This window comes from Phascolarctos cinereus, unplaced genomic scaffold (assembly GCF_003287225.1).
Source record: "Phascolarctos cinereus isolate Bilbo 61053 unplaced genomic scaffold, phaCin_HiC Scaffold_726;HRSCAF=1367, whole genome shotgun sequence".
NCBI classification, from domain to species: domain Eukaryota; kingdom Metazoa; phylum Chordata; class Mammalia; order Diprotodontia; family Phascolarctidae; genus Phascolarctos; species Phascolarctos cinereus.
In genome coordinates, this window is record NW_027556098.1 from 269761905 (window position 1) to 269783326 (window position 21422).

General features: G+C 42.0%; 1 protein-coding gene across 1 annotated transcript in view; it reads right to left on the reverse strand.

Moving 5' to 3' along the window:
- Positions 1-21422, reverse strand: part of ST14 (ST14 transmembrane serine protease matriptase) — a 70688-nt gene that overhangs the window by 13456 nt on the left and 35810 nt on the right. The window contains exons 2-9 of the mRNA XM_020963812.2: positions 12886-13045; positions 12068-12195; positions 11728-11798; positions 10386-10543; positions 10034-10069; positions 3837-4077; positions 2772-2911; positions 787-884 (exon numbers count right to left, since the gene is read on the reverse strand). Of these exons, the coding sequence (XP_020819471.1) occupies positions 787-884; positions 2772-2911; positions 3837-4077; positions 10034-10069; positions 10386-10543; positions 11728-11798; positions 12068-12195; positions 12886-13045 (1032 nt within the window). The remainder of the gene's footprint in view (positions 1-786; positions 885-2771; positions 2912-3836; positions 4078-10033; positions 10070-10385; positions 10544-11727; positions 11799-12067; positions 12196-12885; positions 13046-21422) is intronic.

Sequence of the window (21422 nt, forward strand, 5' to 3'; positions counted from 1 at the left end):
AAGACATTGAAAATATGGATAATAACAACTCATGTTCAGATCTGGTGGCCCAAAGATTTCATCGCAATCTAAGCTTTAATATCTTAAGCAGCTCAGAGCTGCACTAAGATTTGGGGCCATCCTATACAGTGCTTTCAAGTTCACAAAGTCCTTTCTTCACAATGACTCTGACAGGTAGTACAAGTATGATTATCCCCGTTTCACATACGGGGAACCTGAGGGTTAAAGAGATGACATGATTTGCCCATGGTTATAGACCTAGGAAGTGGCATTGACTTGCAAGTCCAGATCTTTTGATTCTGACCAAATCTAACATCATTTGGCTTAAATTGTGGCAGAAAGGTCATAGGTTAGATCAGGGGTGGGGAACCTGTGGCTTTGAGGTGACATGTGGCACTCTAGGTGCTCAAGTGCAGCCCTTTGACTGAATCCAAACTTCACAGAATAAATTCTGCCAAAAGGCCACACTTGAGGACCTACAGGGCCACCTGTGGCCTCGAGGCTGCAGGTTCCCCACCCACGAAGAGATGTTTGGCAGAATTTTCCAACTGCAAGGGTGAGACACCAGAAATTGTTGCTAAAGGAAGTTTGTATTTCCAGCACTGGAGGGTTGTTAGAGAAGAAAGAGACTGGAATGACCTGGAGATCAGTCCTGCCTAGAAGACTATCACTCTCTCCTGTAGCCCTCTTCAAGGTGCCTAAGAACATGTAGCCTTTTCCCACCCCTTCTTCCTTCTCTCCTTCCTTATTCTACTAACTCCATAATTAGACACACCCAGCTCCTACCTCAATGTCCCATGTGCAGTCCGTATTGGGGGGGTAGTGGCCTGGGTAGTAGGGGGTATTGAATGTCCCCTCAACTCCAGTTAGGCGACCTCCACATTCTGAAAGTCAAAACACGAGAAGTGTCAGGGATCCAGAGTCAAAGAGTTTGAGTGGGAGGCATAAGAAGAGATGTATCAAATGGATTCTTTTCAATGAGAGCTTCTAGGTGAAAAGCCAAAGACACTGTCCTTTTTTGTTTTTCCCCTAATTTCTGGTGTGGGAAGAACAGCAATGATGTGAGGACCTGAAAATTCTGTGTGGTGGCTGGACATACCAAAGTCTTCACTAGCTTCCTTTAAGGTGGTCCTTTAAATCCAAGCTGCTGATTCAACCTTATAGTCAGCAGATAAAGAACAATATCCGAAGGCTGGAGTTCTTAACCTGATTTGTGCTATGGACCCTCTGACAGTCTGGTAAAGCCCATGTCGGAATAATGTTCTTGGAATGCATGAAAGACATATGATTACAAATACAAGTATATTAAAATACAGTTATCAAAATATCTTCTTAAAAAAATTTGCAGACCCCAGGTTAAGGACCCTTGCCCTTGAGACTCCAGTATTACATATTTCAAATCATCCCTTAGCTGCCCCTTAGCTGGCCCTCCAGCCTCCACTTTCCCAAGCATCCTTGCTACCAAAGGTTTCAACTGAATTTGGTAAGCATTTTTTTTCAGTAAGCATTTATTAAGAGCCTACTATACGCTGGTCACTATGTTAGGAGTTGGGTTATAAAGACAAAAAATAGTCTCTGCCCTCTAGGGGCTTACATTCTACTGGGAGAAAAGAAGTGGGGAAGAGGGAAAAAAGAACATACATACAAATAAATCAAAATAAAATCTACAAAGTAAACTGAAAGTCATTTGGAGGGAGGGAAGCAAAAACAACTGGGAATATCAGGAAAGGCCTTACATGGGAGATGGAAACTGAGCTGAGCCTTGAGGAAGGGAGCTTGAGATTCTAAGAGGCAGCGGTGAGGAGGAAGTATGTTCTAGGCATGTGGGACAGCTCATGCAAAGGTACAGAGAAAAGGGCTAGGGGGCTGTCTGAGGAACAGGAAGCACTCTGATCTAAGCTGGACCAGAGAGTGCATGAGGGGAAGTCATGTGAAATTAGTCCAATCCCATAGTCAGGGATGATAATTTTTTGTCACAAACTGGGAAGCCAGATTGCAAAAGGCTTTAAATGCTACACAAAACAATTTGTGCTTTATCCAAGCTACAATAGGGAATCACTGCAGCTTCTTAAGCAGGGGAGGAATGTGGGGAGGAACTTTTTTTAAGAATATCAATCTGGCAGCCATATAGAAGCCATGTAGGATGAGAGAGTGGAGAGGCTCAAACAGAAATCATCTGTGCTCTGTTGTTAAGCATGCCCTATGTGGGTGACAGCGGCATCTTCTAGGGAAGGGGTTCTTAATCTGAGGCCCCTGAGCTTATTTTTTAATATTTTATATGAATACAAATATAATATATTTTAATATAGTTGGTTTCCTTTTTAATCCTATGTATTTTGTTTTATGAATTTAAAAACATTATTATGAGGAGGGGGCCAGAGACTTCACCAGTCAACAGGTTCCATGACACACAAAATGTTAGGAATCCCTGCTCTAGGGTTTCCATACAACCCCCACCTCAATTCTCTTGCTGTTGTTTAATTGTTTTCAGTTGTGTCTGACTCTTCATGGCCCCTTCTGGGATTTTCTTGGCAGAGATACTGGAGTGGTTTGCCATTTGCTTTTCCAGCTCATTTTACTGATGAGGAAATTGAGGCAAACAGGGTTAAATGACTCACCCAGAGTCACACAGTTAGTAAGTGTCTACAGTCGGATTAGAACTCAAGTCTTCCTGACTCCAGGCCTGGCACTCGATGCACTGTGCCACCCAGCTGCCTACCCCATTCCCCTCACACCACCAGTATCACCACTACCCCAAACCCTTTCCTTACCAGTCATCTTGGGCAACTGGAAAAACACAGCCTTAAAACCAGGGTGGCGCCGCACAGTATTGGTGATGAGTGTGACAAGCATGACATTCTGAGAGGAGAGGAAGGTCAGGTTGTAGGAGGGAGGGTAAGTGCCACATAGCCTGCAAGAGGGGAAGGAGGGAGAGCTTGAGGGAAGAAGATGCAGGTGAACCACCCCATGCATCCTTCCCCACCTCCAACTGGATCTTAACCTTGACTCCAATCGCCAACATTTCAGGAATCAGATTTAGTGACCACTGAGCCATGCCCCCTGTCCACAGTCAGTGTTCCACTCCTGGGTCTGACAACTGAGCTGGGATGATAGCTTGGTCTGGGGAGTCCACTGATGAAATCGCTTCTGAAATGTTCCATGTTTGAATCCTCAGAACATTATTCTGTAACTCACTCCACACACTGTGCCTGTTCCTTGCTTTAGACCAGGGGTTCTTAACTTTTTAAGGTATCTTAGACCCCTTTGGCATTAGAACCTTCTCAAAACAATGTTTTTAAACACAAAATACAGAGGATTGCAAAGGAAACCAATTATATTGAAAAAGAGTTATCAATACAATAAAAAGAAAAGTTCATGAACCCCAGGCTAAAAGACCCTGCTTAGGAGTAGCTAAGTGGCATAGTGGATAGAGCACCAGCCCTGGAGTCAGGAGGATCTGAGTTCAAATCTGCCTCAGACACTCACTAGCTGTGTGACCCTGGGAAAGTCACTTAACCTTGATTGCCTTAAAAAAAAAGCCCCTGCATTAGAAGTTATAGGATGGCCTTTAGCTAAAAGCAATACTATACTTCTACACTATAAGACCAATGCCTTAAGCTTACCCTGCAGATATTATCTCAAGGCAGCACATAAGGTGACATGCATAAAGTTCTTTGTAGCCCTTAAAGCGACAGAAACACTTGCTAGTATGATCATTACATCTCATCATCTCCCTATCTATTCTCCTTATGCTACCCTGGTCTCCTTGCAGAATCAACCTGTTTGTTACCTTTCCCTCAAAGTATGGCAAGAGGCTCCAGTCCTGGCATACTCACTGCACCACGGCTCGAGGTTCTACAGGGCTCAGGGAGTCATATACCATGACCACATCACTCCCAACATCATCACAGGCTGCGACATCAAAACTTTCAAAGGTAAGGCTCAGCACCAGGTCAGCATCTCCACGCAGGGCCCACTGGCAGCGGGCACGTGCTGGGTAGGGGCTGTCTGGGAATCCTGGGGTGGTGAAGCGGGTCACCTCGCCAGACCGGGCATGTAGGGAAAAACTGCAGCTGTCTGCACAGAAGAGAATTGAAAATAAGAGAATTTGAGGGAGGGAACAATAAAGAAACAGAGAGACATAGATATAAAGAAAATACATATAATATGTACAAAATAAATATAGGATAATGGAGAGAGGACACTAGCAATGGGCAGGTGTGATGCAAATCAGGAAAAGCTTAATGGGAAAGGAATACGATGTTGAAAGAAACAAGATTCTAAGAGGCAATGGTGAGGAGAAAGGGCATTGTGTGCTTGGGAGATGGGAGATAGAAGAGCTCACATGAGGAACAGCAAGAAGGTAAGTCTAGTAGGAAAGTGGGTAATGTATAATAAGATTGTTGGAAAGGTATATTGGCACAATAATGATGTGAGGGAAAACAACTTTAAAAGACTTCAGAACTCTGATCAAAGGAACAACCAAGTAATCGTAACTTCAAAAGATTGATGATGAACTATACCCCCCACCTCCTGGCCAAAAGCTTATAAATTAGAGTTACAAAAGGAGACTTACAGTCTTAGACACGGACAATGTGCTGGTAATCTTGCTTGACTATATAAATTTGTTATAAGAGAGGGCTTCTATTTGGGGAAGAGGGTGAATTAGCGGATGCTGACATATATGGGGAAAAAAAGAAAGAGCATCAATTAAACATTTTCAAATGTCCAAAGAAGACAAAAAGTGTAAAAGGGGACATAAACTGAACGATTTTGTTACTATCCTGTTAAATTTATATATTTTACAAAAAAGAGGTTTGATTTCCAAACATAATTCTCTTTCTTGTTCTTTATACAGTGAAATATTTGTGTTTTCTTTGAAAGACTTAAGAACTCTGATCAATGCAATGCGGTGACCAACCACCATTCCAAAGGACTAATGAGGCATCCTACCTACCTCCTGACAGAGAGATAAGCTCAAGATACAGAAAGAGATAGGTGTTTTCAGACTTGGCCAATGCAAAAATTTGCTTTACTTAATTCTTCATATCTGTTACAAGGAGTTTGCTTTTTTTTTTAATGGAGGGAAATGAAAGAGAAAATACATTTTTGTTTATTAAAAAAAAGGTTTAATTTTAGAAAAAGAATTCTAATCAGTGTAGTGACCAACCACCATTCCAGAGGACCAAGGATGAACCATGCTGTCCCTTACTCCTGACAGAGAGGAGATAGATTCAAGGCGCAGATGAGACATATGGTTTTGGACCTGGTCAATGTGGTAATTTGTTTTGCTTGACTATACATATTTGTTATAAGGTTTTTGTTTTTTGTTTTGTTTTACTTAGTGTGGAGGTGAGAGAGAAAATAAATCCTTGTTAACTGACTAATATAAAAGTTCAAGAAATGCTTGGGTTTTTTTATTTTCATAATAAAAAAATAAAATTTTAAAAAGTCATGAACAATGTATAAAACTATTTATAGCAGCTCTTTTTGTGGTGGCAAAGAACTGGAAATTGAGAAGATGCCCATAAATTTAGGAATGGGTAAACAGATTATGATATATGAACATGATGGAATACTATTGTGCTGTAAGAAGTAAAGAAGGGTTCAGAAAAACCTGGGAGACTTGTATGAACTGATACAAAATGAAATGAAAATAACCAGGAGAACAATGTACACAGTAACAGCAATATTGTAACAATAATCACCTATGAGGGCAGCTAGAGCACCGGCCCTGAAGTCAGGAGGACCCGAGTTCAAATCCGGCCTCAGACCAAACACTTGACACTTACTAGCTATGTGACCCTGGGCAAGTCACTTAACCCCAACTGCCTAAACAAAAAAAATCAACTGTGAAAGAATTAGCAACTCTGACTGATACAATGATCCATGACAATTTCAAAGGACTCAAGATGAAAAATGCTATCCACCTCCAAATAGGGAACTGATGAATTCTGGGTACAGACTGAAGCATGTTTTTCTCTTTATTTTTCTTGCTTTTTTCCCCCACAACATGGCTAGTGTGAAAATATGCTTTGTACAACTCCATATGTATAATGGGTATCATATTTCTTACCGAGAGAGAGACACAGACAGACAGAGACAGAGAGAGAGAAAATTTGGAAATGAAAACAATTTTTAAAACAACAATATAAAATACAAAACAAAAAAAGTCACAAAAGAAAAAAATTAAGGTAAACTAGAGTCAGATGGTGAAAGAATTTAAAAGCCAAAGAAAGTTTATCTTTGATTCTAGAAGTCAATAGAAAGCTATTGGTATTCACTGAGAAAGACACAGTAAGACCTGTGCTACATGAAAATCACCTTTAATAGCTTTGTGGAGAATGGATTAAAGCATGGAGACACTTGAGTCAGGGAAAGAAATTAAGAGCTCAATGTAATAGCTCAGGAGATATCTATTATGGGTAAGCCAGGATGCTGACTATATGAGTAGAGAAAAGGAGATAGAGGTAAAAACTGTTTGTAGGTAGAAATGACAAAATTTGGCAACTCCATTGAGAAACAAAGTATAGCAGTCTCAAAGAAATTAATGTGTATGCACAGGGAACTCAATGGCCAACTTAGTTAAAAAAAAAAACCCACGCACAGAGAACAGCATTCCAAATGCACCAAAATATTCATAGCAGTACTTTCTAAAGAAACAAGGAACCAAAAACAAAGTAGATGCACACTGACTGGGAAATGGTTAAACAAACTGTGGTACATGAATGTGAAGGAACACTACCACATTATAATAAATAATGAATATGAAGGATTCAGAGAAACATAGGAAGACATGCACTGAATGAAATAAGCAGAACCAGGAAAACATAAATAATGAACACAATAATGAACATGGAAAAAAACAGAAAACATACTGGCTGCTATATAAATTATAATAAACGAGTCTGGCCCCAGTTGGAAAAATGTCCCCACTATCCTTCCCTTGCAGAGGTGGGATACAATGGGTATGGAATATACAGCATAAATTGTCAGGCACAAGTGATATGTTGACTGGTTTTACTAATCTGCCTTTTTCCCTCTTTCCTTTTTTTCTTACAAAAGTTAACTCTCTGGGTGGGGAAAGGGATATATTAATTAAAAAAAAGGTAATTAAAATATTTAAAAATTAAATGTAAAAATTAATATTAAAATGAGAGAGAGGGAGAGGGAGTGTAGAGTGATACAATGAAAAGAATACTGGATTTGGAGTCAGAGTCCATGTGTTCAAATTGCTTAACTTCTCCAGGTCCCAAGTCTTCATCAGTAAAATGAGGCAGCTAGGCTAACTGAGCTTGAAGGTCCCTTCCAGCTTTAAATATGCAATCCTATGCTGCAATCATAATTAGCCATGGATGACTATATAAGAGGAACATGTGCTGTAAGAATAGAGCAAGGAGTATTAACACCCAGGATGAGTTAAAGTTGTCAATGAGTAAATTTTTTTTTTACTTTTTAGGCAATTGGGGTTAAGTGACTTGCCCAAGGTCACACAGGTCAATGAATAAATATTAAAAACCGTAAGAAGGGCTGCTTTTTAGAAAAGCTACACTGGGGATGCGAGAAAGACCAAACAAGCCACTAAGACTACATCTCTTTAGCTAGGTCGCTGATTATGGACTATGACGACAGCAGAATTACTTGACATTTACTTTGTTTCTAGTTTCTTCCCCCACTCCTCACCAAGGAATAGGATTAGGAAGGATAGGATAGAAACAGCTTAGAGGGCTGAAATCAAAGATGAGTGAGGAGATGCTAAGAGAGCAACTAACTATCTTAATGAGCTCATCACCAGGTGAGCTACATCTGAGGGCACTGAAAGAACCAGCAAACATAAATGCTGAGCCTCTATCAATGATCTCTGGGAAAACTGAAAAGAACAGTATTGCACGTCTGGAGAAAGTAAATTTCCCCTAACACCCCCAACACAATTTTCAAAACAAAAAACAAAAAAAGCATAAGAAAGTACTCTTTAAACTAGATGCTAGAGAGCTTGACTTTAATTACTTCCACAATTCTAGAAAATATTGTTAAAGGGATGGGGTATGAGCACTAAGAAAGAGACACAGTGACCACTAAGGACCAACATAACTACATCAAGAACAGACTGTGCCAAACTAAATTAATTTCCTTTCTTGATGAAGTTTCTAAATTAATCAATTCCTTTCTTGATGAAGTTTCTAAATTAATCAATCAGTAGAAAGCCTTAAACATAATACACTGATATTTTAGAACATCATTTAACAGAGTCTCTCTTGATGATCTTGTGGACAAGAAGGATAGATGTGTGGTAGTTGTTAGTACAGTTACATAAATTTGGAACTGGTTAAATGAATATGCCCACAGATTAGTGATTAATGGATCTATGCCATTGGGAAAGGAGAGGAGGGAATATGTCCTACAAAATCCTACAAGGAGCTGTCCTGCGAGTTGTCTTGTTTAAGATTTTTATCAGTACCTTGGATAAAAGCATAGTTAATACTTATCAAATAGACAGATGTCACAAAACTAGGAAGAACCATTACATGCTAAACAAGAGAACTGGGACCCAAATTGATATCTAAGAATAGCCAAATCCAATGTGATAAAATTTAATGATCACCAATGCGAAGGACTACACTTGAGTTCAATCAGCTGTACAAGTACAAGATGGGGAAGTACAACTGGACAACAGTTTACATAAAAAGTTTTAGTGAATTTCAAGCTCACCATGAATCACAAAGCAGCCCAAATAAAGCTGATGCAATCTTATGTTGCACGCATAGAAACGTGCTACCCAGAATGAGGGAAAATCCCAGCTATTCTCTGCACCCTGGTCAGACCACATCTAAAGGTTATGGGTCTGCTTCTTGGCACCGCATTTCAGGAAGTATATGGGCAACAAGAGCCAGTCTAGACAAGTGTGACCAGGGTGGAGCAAGAACTAAATGACTAGAAATTAGAAATGTTCAGTCTGGAAGAGAAGAGGTAAGGTGTATTCGGTAGCTATCTTCTTTTTTTCTTTCCTTTTTTTTTTATTTTAAAGGCAATTGGGGTTAAGTGACTTGCCCAGGGTCACACAGCTAATAAGTGTCAAGTGTTTGGTCTGAGGCCAGATTTGAACTCAGTTCCTCCTGGCTCCAGGGCCAGTGCTCTATCCACTGCACCACCTCGATGCCCCTGTGGCAGCTATCTCGAAGTATGAAAGAAGAATTTAACTAAGAACAACAGGTACAAGACACAGATAGGTAGATTTCAGTAAACCTGATAGAAGTAAAGATTTCCAAGCAGTAAAAGCGATCCAGAAGTTCAGTGGGTTTCCTTGAGAGGAAGATAGTTGACTTATCACTGGATGTCTTCAAGCAGACGCTGGGCAATCCCTTTGCGGGGGGAGAGGGATCATAAAGGGGATCCCTGTGCAGAGATAGCCTACATTACACGACATCTATGGTCCCTTCTGGAGATCCTGAGATCCTCTGATTCTGTGAGGACAAATGATTAAAGGACTAAGGAGAAATCCCTAAGTATTTATTGTCTGGGGGCTTGTGCCCCTGGAAGCTACTTTGTGCAGCATCATCACAAAGACTGTGCCTTGAGGACAGCACCATCCTAGACACAGGAACCTGAAATGAGCTTCCACCCCTGAGAACTGAAGAGGTGACAGGGAGCTGCTAACAGCCACCACTAGGCTTTGAACACATCTCTGCCATTTTCCCCAGCAAAAGAAGTCAACATCTAATCAACAAACATTCATTAAGCGCCTACTATGTGCTAGGCACTATACTAAATTCTGGGGATACAAAGAAAGGCAAAATCAATGCCTGCCCTCAAGGGGCTCACACTCTAACAAAGGAGACAACAAGAAAACAACTATGTACAAACAAGCTAAATACAGAATAAATTGGAGATAGTCAATATAGGGAAGGCACTAGCATTAAGGAGGATTGAGGAAAGACTTCCTGTAGAAGGTGATATTTTAGCTAAGACCTGAAGGTGCCAGCCAAGCCAGGAGGCAGGGAGGAAGAGGGAGAGCATTCCAGGCAGTATTACTTACTGTCCCGTGTTGTCTGTGCTGTTCTGGCATCAGTGGCTAAGAAAAGAAGAGAAAGAGTAGACTATTTATGGGGTCTGTGTATTTCCTTATCTCTTGCTTCCTTATTACCCTAAAGGGAGGAGCTCTGTCAATAAGCCAAGAAATCAGATCCCCCGTGCAAGACTGCTGGATCTGTCTATTCTATTAAAAAAAAAAGGGGTGGGGGGGGTTTCTATAGATTGACCCTTGAAGGACAGATCTGAACCTGCCAGGCTCTGACTCAGCCCTTGTCTTTTCCCCATCCCTCTTCCTTCTTTATTCCTTGTTCCTATTCCCTCCGGTTTATCCATTCACCTCTAAGCCCAGAACTCACGGAAAGCCACAATTGAAGCCATGTTGAAGGACTGCAAGGACCGGGACCTGGGAGGTAGTGACACGACATATTCTTTTGATATGGCTCGCTCAGCCTCCTCTACCATATATTGGGGGACACTGAATTCCGACCAGTAGTAGGCAATGACACTGCCCTCACTGAAAAGAGAGAAGGATGTGAAATAGTTAGGTTTGTCAATCAGTCGATTAAGCACTCACTGTGTGCTAGGCACTGGGCTAAGCATTGGGGATACAAAGAAACACAAAAGATAGTTCCTGCTCTCAAGGAGCTCAGTCTAATGGGGGAGATATTGCACAAACAATGTGTATACAGGATAAATTGGGAGTAATCAATGGAGAGAAAACACTAGAACTAAGGTCTGTGTCTGCAGGGAGTAGAGGAAGGGTCCTGACTCACATAGATGGGCTCTGGAACCACCCAAACTAGGATCATAAATACACCCTCAGTTCATGCCCTGATTTAGAACCTCCAGTCTTTTCTCCCCAGCTCTCTAGACAAGAAAGGTGTCTATCTCCCCAAAAAGTGTGGCAATGGACAGAGCCTCGGACATGGACTCAGGAAGTCCTGGGTTTGAATTGTGCCTCAAACATTTACTAGCTGGATGACCATGGGCATGTTACTTAACCTTTCTCAATAAATTGGGGATAATAACAGTAATGCCTACTTCATAGGATTGTTGGGAAGATCAATTAAGACAATTAAAGCACTTTGCAACCCTTATGGGGCTCGGTAAATGTCAGCTCTTATTATTACTGTTGATATTCTAGCTTCTCTTTAATTAGACTTTATTAAGTAATAACAGCCACTTGCATTTATATAGACCTTTAAAGTTTACAAAGTGCTTTCTTTTCCACAATCTTCACAACGGACTCTCATAAAGGGGAGGTGACTTTGCCCACAGTGACATGGCTGAAAAAGGTCAGAGATCAAATTTGAACTCAGGTCTTCTGAATCCAAGTCTAGGACTCTTTCCACTACACCTTCTGTTCCCATGTAAAAGATTGTTTCCTTGTTCCTCTAGGGCTCTAGCCATCTGGTATTGACTCATTTTGCCTTACCAGAACCCAACCAAGGGCTAATTCAGGTTCCGAATGACCCACTTGTTTCTCCAAATGAGAATAACGGTAAGGGCTCCCCTACAGCTCATATAACCCATACTGCCAATATTCCTCAGGTCACCTAAATGGAAATTCCGGATGACTCCCACCACCCTAATACATTTGCAAAAGGGGCAGGTCACTCCCAAGTAAAGATGCTTTGCTTTTTCCTTTTTGATCCTCTTGCCCCATCTCCCATCTACCCTCTACTCCCAGGACCTTACCTGAAGGCTGTTATTCCAGATTCCTTGTAGAAGGGCCCAAGGGCTGAGATTCCATTGTATAAAACCTTTAGCTGCCAAGGAGCACAAGGTGGACACAGAAAATAGAAGAAGAAGAAGAAGGAAAGGTCACAGCAGACCCCACTGACTGGCTTGCACATGCCCTGCATTTCCTACCTACCACACCCAGGAACCCTATGTCTATTCTCAGACACTTTCCCACCCAGTGCTCTTGACAGACCAATACTCAACCCCGGGGTCATTAATGGGAGTGGAAAGATATAGAGGCAAGGCAGCTATGCCTCCTCGCCTGGACAGCTTCATCCTGGAAGAGGCAGCTTACCGCTTCCTTAACCTTGCTGGCCAGCTTTGCAAATTCTGTGGAGTTGGAATTCTCATAGGCATCTATAAAGTTCTCATTTGTAATCCTCAGGTAACCATTGAAGATTTTCTGCACCCGTGCATTCTGAGCTATAAGAAACCAAGGAAAGTAAAACAAATGAGAAGATTGGGACTGTGCCTTCCACCAGTCCACTATTTTAGACTCTCCCTCCAACAATGTCCCACCATCATTATAAAATAAGGCGGCTGAGCCAGATGGACTCTAAAGTCCTTTCCAGTTTTAGCTCTAAGACCTTAGGTCCTAGGACATTTGCCCCATGTCAGCAATGCCAGGAGATGGGGCAAAGCAATGAGCCTATGTCTCTCCCCGCCCCATCCCTTATCCTATCACACCAACACTCTGGGGTCTCCTAGCTTAGATTCCAGAGTCCAGAGGAATCCAAGAAGAAGGACACCTAGTCTGGTCTGGACACCTAGACCACAGGTGTCAAACATGTGACGCCAAGTGAAGCTCAAATCAGATTAAAATGTAAGTGGGAAATATTTAATAAAATAAATAAAAATACAATTAAACATAGATAATATTAATGTGTGGTTTTCTACATCAATATGTGGCCCACAGGGATCCTTATGTCTACGTTAGTGGCCTCCATGTCTATTCAATTTGAGATCACTGTCTTAGACTACATGTAATTATAACCTGTCCATCCCCAACCATTATTTTTCCATCAGACCATCACTCAGGCTTTCCATTGCCCCCACTCACCGACCACTCCCTCTACCTATTGGTATATTAACGGCACCTTTTCCTGTACTCACAGTTAAAATGCCACACCAAGATTCCAACCACAAGGGACAACAGGATGAAGAAGATCACCAATGCCAGCAGCACAATCCAGCGCTTTGGTCCACGTTTTTCCACCTTCCTTGAATTGTTAGCTGGCAAGAATTCCACTCCTTCCTCAAAGCCATTTATATTCTAGAATGGAGGAGAGAGAAACATAGAATCATTTGTTTAAATCTGGGAGAGCGTCAAGGTCATCTAAATCAAGCCACTCAAATTAATAAGTGAAAAAAACTGAGACCCAGAGGAGTAAAGTGGGTTAGTCTGAGAAACAAGTGGCAGTGCCAGGATCTGAATCCATTTGACTCTAGGGCAGTTAGGTGGCACAACGGAAAGAGCATCTGCTCTGGAGTCAGGAGAACCTGACTTCAAATGCAGTCTCAGACACTTCCTAGCTGTGTGACCCTGGGCAAGTCATTTAACCCTGTTTGCCTTAGTTTCCTCACCTGTAAAATAAGCTGGAGAAGGAAATGGCAAACCACTTCAGTCTCTTTGCCAAAAAAACAAAAACAAAAACCAAAACCCAAATGGGGTCATGAAGAGTTAGACATGACTGAAAATGACAATATGCTCCAGGCACTGTGCTAATTATTGAGAATACAAAGAAAGGCAAAAGACAGCCCTTTCTTTCAAGGACTTTACAGTCAGGCAAGGACAGAGCCTCGGGGCACACCCATAGTTAGAGGGCATGACCTGGACCTAGCAACAGGAATAAAGAGCAGTTCAGACAGGTAGGAAGAAAAGCAGCAGAAATCAGCTTACAAAAACCTAGAGAGGAGAAAGAGTCAAGGAGAAGAGGGTGATCAGAAGTGTCCAAAGCTGCAGAGAGGTCAAGAAGGATGAAGGGTGAGAAAAGGCCACTCGATGTGACAATTAAGGTGCTATTGAATACCAATAGAAATTGCTCTCTCAAAGATCAGCAGCAATCTCTTGATTGCTAAAGCAATTTTCCCCCTCAGTCTTCATCAGTCATGACCCTTCTGACCCCTAGCTTTTTCCTCCCTTGATCTTGGGGACATTAGTCACTCTTGGCTCTCCTCCTGCCTTCTGAGGCTCCTTTGTAGGATTCATCATTCATGTCTCATCCCCTGAGTGTCCTCTGGACTCTGTTCCGAGTCTCTGTTTTCTATCTATCTCTGCTCTCTCAGTGATCTCATCACTTCCCATGGATTCAACTGCCATCTCTAAACAGATTACTCCCAAATAGCTATAACCAACCCTGATCTCTCATCTGAAATCTCATCCCTCACTTTCAATCAATATTTATTTAGCACTTCTCTGCCAGGGGCAGTGCTAGGTGTTGGAGAAGTAAATACAAAGAATGAAACAATCCCTACTCACAAAGGACTTACGTTCTAATGGAAGAGACAACTGCATAGAAGAATATTTATAGTAAAAATATGAAACTTAAAAAATGTATACAAAGTAGTTAAATATGAGCTGGGGAGAGAAGGCATTAGAGGTTGGTGGGAATGGAGAGAGTCAGAAGATGGTGTTTTACTGCATCTTAAAGGAAGAGAGAGGGGCAGCTAGGTGGTACAGTGGATAGAGCACCAGCCTTGGAGTCAGGAGGACCTGAGTTCAAATCTGGTCTCAGACCAAACACTTGACACTTAGTAGCTGTGTGACCCTGGGCAAGTCACTTAACCCCAACTGCCTCACAAAAAAAAAAAAAGGAAGAGAGGTATTCTGTGAGGCATAGGATAAGAATGAAATGCTAGTTATGGGGAATAGTCCTTTGCAAAGGCACAGAGATAGGAGTGTCATGTGTGACGAACAGAAAGGAAGCCTAGTTTGCCTGGTTCACAAAGTGCAGCCAGTGAGGATGGAAAGATGGGCTGCAGCCAGGCTGTTAAGGGCCTTAAAGGCTAAACAGAAAACCAATGGAGTTTGGATAAGTAAAGGAGGCAGACAATCAGATCTGTGTTTAAGGAAAATTACTTTGGCAGCAGTGTATGGGATAGACTTGAGTGGCAAGAGACAAGACAGAGAGACCAACTGGTAAGGAGGCTGCTGCAATATTCTAGGCTCGAGGTGATGAGGTCCTGAACTAAGGCAGAACCTGTTTTGAGTGGAAAGGAGTCAACATCTGAGAGATATATATGAAGGTCTAAACAGCCACGATTTGGCAACTGATTGCATATGCAAGGTGAGGGAAAGCAAGGAGTCTAGGATAATGCCAGGATTATGAACTTGAGAGAATAGAAGGATTGTTGTGTCTTAGACAGAAATAATAAAAATAATGTTTAGTTGTTTTTCAGTCATGTCTGACTCTTTGTGACCTCTTTTGAGTTTTTCTTGGCAAAGATACTGGAGAGATTTGCTATTTTCTTCTCCGGCTCATTTTACAAATAAGGAAACTGAGGCAAAAAGGATTGATTTGCTCAGCTAGCAAGCATCTGATGCCAGATTTTAACTTAGATCTATTCCTGATTCTAGATCCAGTGCTCTATCCACTATATCACCTAGCTGTCAGTAGGGTATTTTGGTAGAGAGAAGGGTTTAGGGTGAAAGGTCCACTGTAAACATGTTGCAGGCTGAGAGGTTGAGAGGTTGTGACCCCTCAAGGACCGGAATACAGGATGGGTCGTCTGGAATGAATTCACAGACTCAAGCATTCTTTCAGCCAAGGTGGCAAAATTTATTGTTATGCTTTTCAGTGGGCAAGGATTCTTAAAGGATCCTGCAACCTTAGAGAGGTACAGTTAAAGTTTATATAGGATAAAATACAATAAAACATGTGCCAGATATGCTAACTAGGGAATTCAGGGTGGGATTAGGAAGTAGTTAAGGAGTGGTCAGTTCTTAAAAGAACATGCACTTCTTGTACCTACTGCGCAGGCATTTTACCCAGAGTTCATTAGGAAAAGCCCACAAGGGGGGCCACATGGAGGTGTGGTTTTAGGCCTGCTACATCACTAAATCAACTAGAGTTCAGGGTAACTGAGAGTTGTCCAGTCTGCCACCAATCAATGTCTTGTTAGACAAGATAGATGTAGGGAGTATACATATGTCTTAAGTCTAGAACACAGTTAATGAGGAGCCCAGGATGTAATGTGGTAGGGCGGTAGGATAGTATAGTAGTGGGTAAGAATGTCTTTATGACCCAGTGCAAAGCCAGTTTAAACTAATAAATCCTTCAGGTGCTGTTTGGAACTGCACCAGGGAGAGAGATAAGGGTCTTGCTGGGGCCCACTCATGAGTAATTGCTAAGCACAGGGTCCTTGGGCTTGGGAGAAACTGTCAGGGACAATGTTTCTGAGGCTAGAGAGAAACTGGGGTCCAAGTACAAGCACCCAAGCATAAGCATCCAAGCACCCCGTCAAACACATTGATTTTAAAACGTCTCTGGGACATCCAGTTCGAAACGTATAGACAAATAGCAATTTGTGATTGAAACTCAAAGGAAAGACTGGGGAAGTAAATACAGATCTGGGAGTCATCTGCAGAGAGATGATGTGCAGATGACTGGATAGAAGCATCTATGGGAAGCAAAGAGGTTACCAAGAAAGAGTATAAAAGAAGAAGAGGGCCTACGGCAGAACTCTGGCAAACACCTACAGTTAGGGAGGGGTGTGATGAGGATGATGAGCCAGCAGAAGAGACTGATGGATGGGACGAGGACCAGGAAAGAGAGCTGTCATAAAAACCCAGAGAGAGGAGGTATTCCTGGAAGAAGGTGATCAGCAATTTGAAAAGCAACTGATGGGTTGAGAAGAATTAGGCCTGAGAAAAGATTATCAGATATAGCAATTGAGAAATCACTGGTCACTTTGGAGAGAGCAATTTCAGCTGGAAGCCAGGATTCAAAAGTGTTCAGGAGTAAGAGGAGGAGGAGGAGGAGGAGGAGGAGGAGAAGAAGAAGAAGAAGAAGAAGAAGAAGAAGAAGAAGAAGAAGAAGAAGAAAAGAAGAAGAAGAAGAGGAGGAGGAGGAGGAGGAGGAGGAGGAGGAGGAGGAGGAGGAGGAGGAAGAAGAAGAAGAAGAAGAGGAGGAGGAGGAGGAAGAGGAAGAAGAGGAAGAAGAAGAAGAAGATCTTCACCTGGATGCACTGTAAGCATCTCAAACTCAACATGTCCAAAGTAGAACTCATTATATTTTCCTCCAAACTCTCTCTAAACTTCTCAATTTCTGCCGAGGCTACCCCTACCCTTTCTGTCACCCAGGTTCCCACTCTTAGAGTCATCCTTGACTTTTCCTCCCTCCCGACTATCCTATCAGTTGCTAATTTTTACTGACTCTAGTTCTACCACATCTCTGACACCTATCAGCTTCTCTGCACTCACTTAGGCTCTACCTTACTTCAGACTTTCCTGAATTCTCACATCACCATCTGCCTTTTGGACATCTACAACTCAATGTCAAGTAGATATCTCAAACTCAGTATGTCCAAAACAGAACTCATCTTTCCCCTCAACTTTCCCTATTACTTTCAAGGGTGTCGAAATCCTCCCAGTCACCTAGGCTCACCACATGACGTCATCCTCAACTCCTCATTCAAAGTCACCCCACGCACCCCATCTGTGGACAAGCTCTGTTATTTCTACCTTCATAACATGCGCAGTATATGCCACTTTCTCTCCACTTACATAGCCCTCCTCCTCCTCTAGACTACTGGAATAGCCATATGATTGATTTCCCCACCTCAAGGTTCTCCCACACTCTACTCAGTTGCCAAAGTGAAGATTCTGACCATGTTACCCCTCACTACTCAGTAAACTCCATTGGCTTGCTATTGCCTCCATGACCTGGTCCCTCCTTCTACCTCTCCAGTCTCCTTACACTTGGTTCTCTTCCAGGTTCAGTAATACTGGCCTTCTTACTGTTCCTTGCACACAACACGGTCTCTCTGACCAAGTCTTTTCGCTGGCTCTCTTCCATGCCTAGAATATTCGCCCCCGCTTCCACCTCCTGGCTTCCTTTACGACTCAGCTCCAATGCTACCTTCTGAAGGATTCCTTTCTCATTGTCTACACCTTCCTCTGATGTCATTCTCCACCCTCTTCTAATGTCATCCTCTGAGATTGCCTCCTTTTATTTATTACAGATTACACTGTACATATGTGTATATAAATAATTACTTGCATCTTGCCTCCCTCATTAGAAGTTCCCTGAAGTTATCCACCATGGTTTTGCCCCTTTTTTGAATCTCTGAACTTAGTTCAGGGCCATGGCACATAGTAGGTGCTTAATAAGTGACTGTTGGCTTACTGACTGACTACGGTTTCCCGATTAATCTTCTTGATTCCATCTCTACCCTCTCCAATGCATCCTCCATACAGGTTCAAATTGGTGTTCTCTCAGGAAGCAACCTTGGGTGATGACCAACTAATATAGACTTAGTTCTTTTCTCAGCGATACAATGATACAAGGCAAGTCCAAAAGACTCATGACGGGGGCAGCTAGGTGGCACATTGATTAGAGCACCGGACCTGAAGTCAGGAGGACCTGAGTTCAAATCCGGCCTCAGACCAAACACCTGACACTTACTAGCTGTGTGACCCTAGGCAAGTCACTTAACCCCAATTGCCTAAAAAAAAAAATAACAAAAGACTCATGATGGAAAATGCTATTCACATCCACAGAAAGAACTGATGGAGTCTGAATGCAGATCAAAGTATACTATTTTCACTTTCTTTATTTTTTTCATGGTTTTTTCCCTTTTATTCTGTTTCTTCTTTCACAACATGACTAATATGGATATATGCTTTACATGACTGTACATATATAACCTATGTCAAATTGCTTGCCATCTTAGAGAAGTGGGAGGACAGGGAGAAAATTTGGAACTCAAAATTTTATATAAAAATGAATGTTAAAAATTATCTTTACATGTAATCGGAAAAAAATAAAATACTGTCTACTGGGGGAAGGACAAATTGGTGTTCTCTAAACAAAGATTTGACCATGTCAGTCCCTAACTCAAAACTCTCCAATGCATTCCTGCTGTCTCTAGGACAGAATACAAAATCTCAGCCTGACATTTAAGAACTTCCACAATCTGGCTCCCATCTATCTCTGCAATTTAATTTAATTTCCATTTATACACCCTCCTTTACAGCCAAAACCACCTATTTGCTAAGTTCCACACAAGAAATTCCATATCCTGCCTTTGCCAATTCCCAGTGTCTAGAACACACTAGTACCTTTTCTTGAGCTCTGAATTCACAACTTCCATCAAAGCACAGCTCAGGTGACATCTCCTATTCTGGGCTTTTCCTGATTCCTCCATGTATTAATATTACTTCAGAATTACTTCAGATAACACTGTAACTACTCATCTGTGTATATAGTGTATCAGATCCTCATAGGGGCTCCCCTCCTACTCAAGAAGAATGTAAGCTCTTTAAGGTGAAGAGTGGTTTCATTTTTGTATTTGTGCCAGCACCTAGCACAATGCCTGATGCATAAATATTTATTAAAATGAATTTGAAGACTAGTTTGGGCAAAAAAACAAGAATGTGGGCAAGGGGCACAGAAAAGTAGAGGACAGATTTGTCCCTTAAGTTATTGAACAATTTTCTCTACGGATCTTAAAGCTCTTTCAGAGACCTCTGCCCTCATTTGCTGAGAAGAAAAAGAACAAAGTGTATCATCCTCAGAAACAAATTTTCTCACTCTCAGAAATTCAAGCTCTCAGCTCCAGCTGGAAAGGGGCACACATTTACATCGCAGGTGAACCTTGTAGGGAGAGGTGGACCCCAGCCAACATTTAACAAGCCAAGAGGAAAAAGGCTTTATGGCAACAAACTGGCTGTTCTGATTATCCTGTTTAGGAACAAACTGTGTTGATTTTAATTTCCATTGTTCCAACAGAATTCAGCTTGAGAAGTAAAGCACAGAACCCTGTCTCAAGGCATTCATGCCCACAGGTTCCCATGTTGAGTTGAATGCTGAGATGCAGTAAAATGTGAAGATGTAAAAGACACTGATTGTGGGCACCTACCCTGGACCCTCGGCAAAGGCAAAATCAAACAGAATTGGGAGGCAAGGGCAGATGCAGACTGACGCATAAAGCCAAGGTCAGGAAGCATCATGTGTGGTACAAGGAAAGTCAACGGAAAGAATTATGGATTGGGGAGAAGGGAAGGAAGCATTTGTTAAGTGCTTACTATGTGCCAGGCACTGTGCTAAGCACATTGTAATATTATCTCATTTGTTCCTCATGACAGAAGACCTGTGTTTGAATCCTGGTTCTGTCACTTACTATCATGGGCAAGCCACCTTACTTAGGGCCTCAGTTTCTTCCTCTATCAAAGAGAGGATTTGATGAGCTTGACAACCCCTTCCAGGTCTAAATCCATGGTCCTGTGCCCTAGAGAACAGGCTCTTTCCTGCCTCCCCTACCCCCAAGAAACCTCTGAAGACTTTCATGCCCTTAGTTTGAAGCATAACCATGGCTGTGCACCTTGTGTGCAGACCTGGCATACCTCTCCAGGTTGTATAGACAACTATACCGAAGCAGTCCAGGTAAATCCCCAGGATGGGGATCCAAGACATTGGACCAAATTTCTAGTGGCACTGGATATTGCAATACCCTTAGATCCACGGAAAGATGCAAAAATAATGTCATCTCATTGAACACTAGACAAATATTCAGTTACTCAATAGGACAGTATAATCTGGATAGGGGAATAGAACAGTGGAAATAATATTGCCACTACAACAATAATTACCACCACTACTGCTGCTGCTGCTACAAAGACTTAATACGCATAGAGCACTCTTCCATCCATTATATCTCATTTGATATTCACCACAATCCTGTGTGTTTGGCAGGCCATCTAAGCTTCTAGAAGACTAACTGGGTTTGGTTTTTGTAGGCCCCCAATGCCTTGCACAGGCAAGCCCTTAACAAATGTTTGACAATTTATCATCATTTTTACAGATGTGAAAAACAAGGCTTAGAGAATAATGTGTCCAGTAAATTCGCCAGTAATTTACCTTGCTCAGGAAGCAGAATTGTATGGATAGTATTAAAATACAGGTCTTCATCCAGTGTTCTTTGTAGTATAACACACAGCAGGAGGGGAGGGGGAAGATATTCTCCCAAAAGGCTCAAAAAGAAAGGATGGGATGCGAGGAGGCAAAGCTGTGTTTCAGGAATCCTCACCATAGCAGAACTCTGCAAATTCCTCAGTTTTGGGATACAGCTTCTCTGCTCTGAAGCCTAAGCTGGAGAGTTCAAGGTGGGTGAACCTGAATTCTGCATCTACACTGGACTGTAAAGATCTGTTTAATTAATAACTAAATTTCTCCCTCTACATCATAGGCTGCTTTTAAATTTTATATTAAAAGAGCTGGAGGGCCCTTTACAGATTCTACCTCCTCATTTTATTGATAGGAAAGCAGACTCAGCTCTTTCTAGCATATATCAATCTCTCCACAGCCCCCTGGAGGAAGGGGTAGGTTGGGTAGTTCTCACCCAATTCTGCTCAATAGCACATATGGAACAACTCCACCCACTTCCAAAAGCTAAGAGGAATGATATTGCAGTCATGTGCACATGCCCAC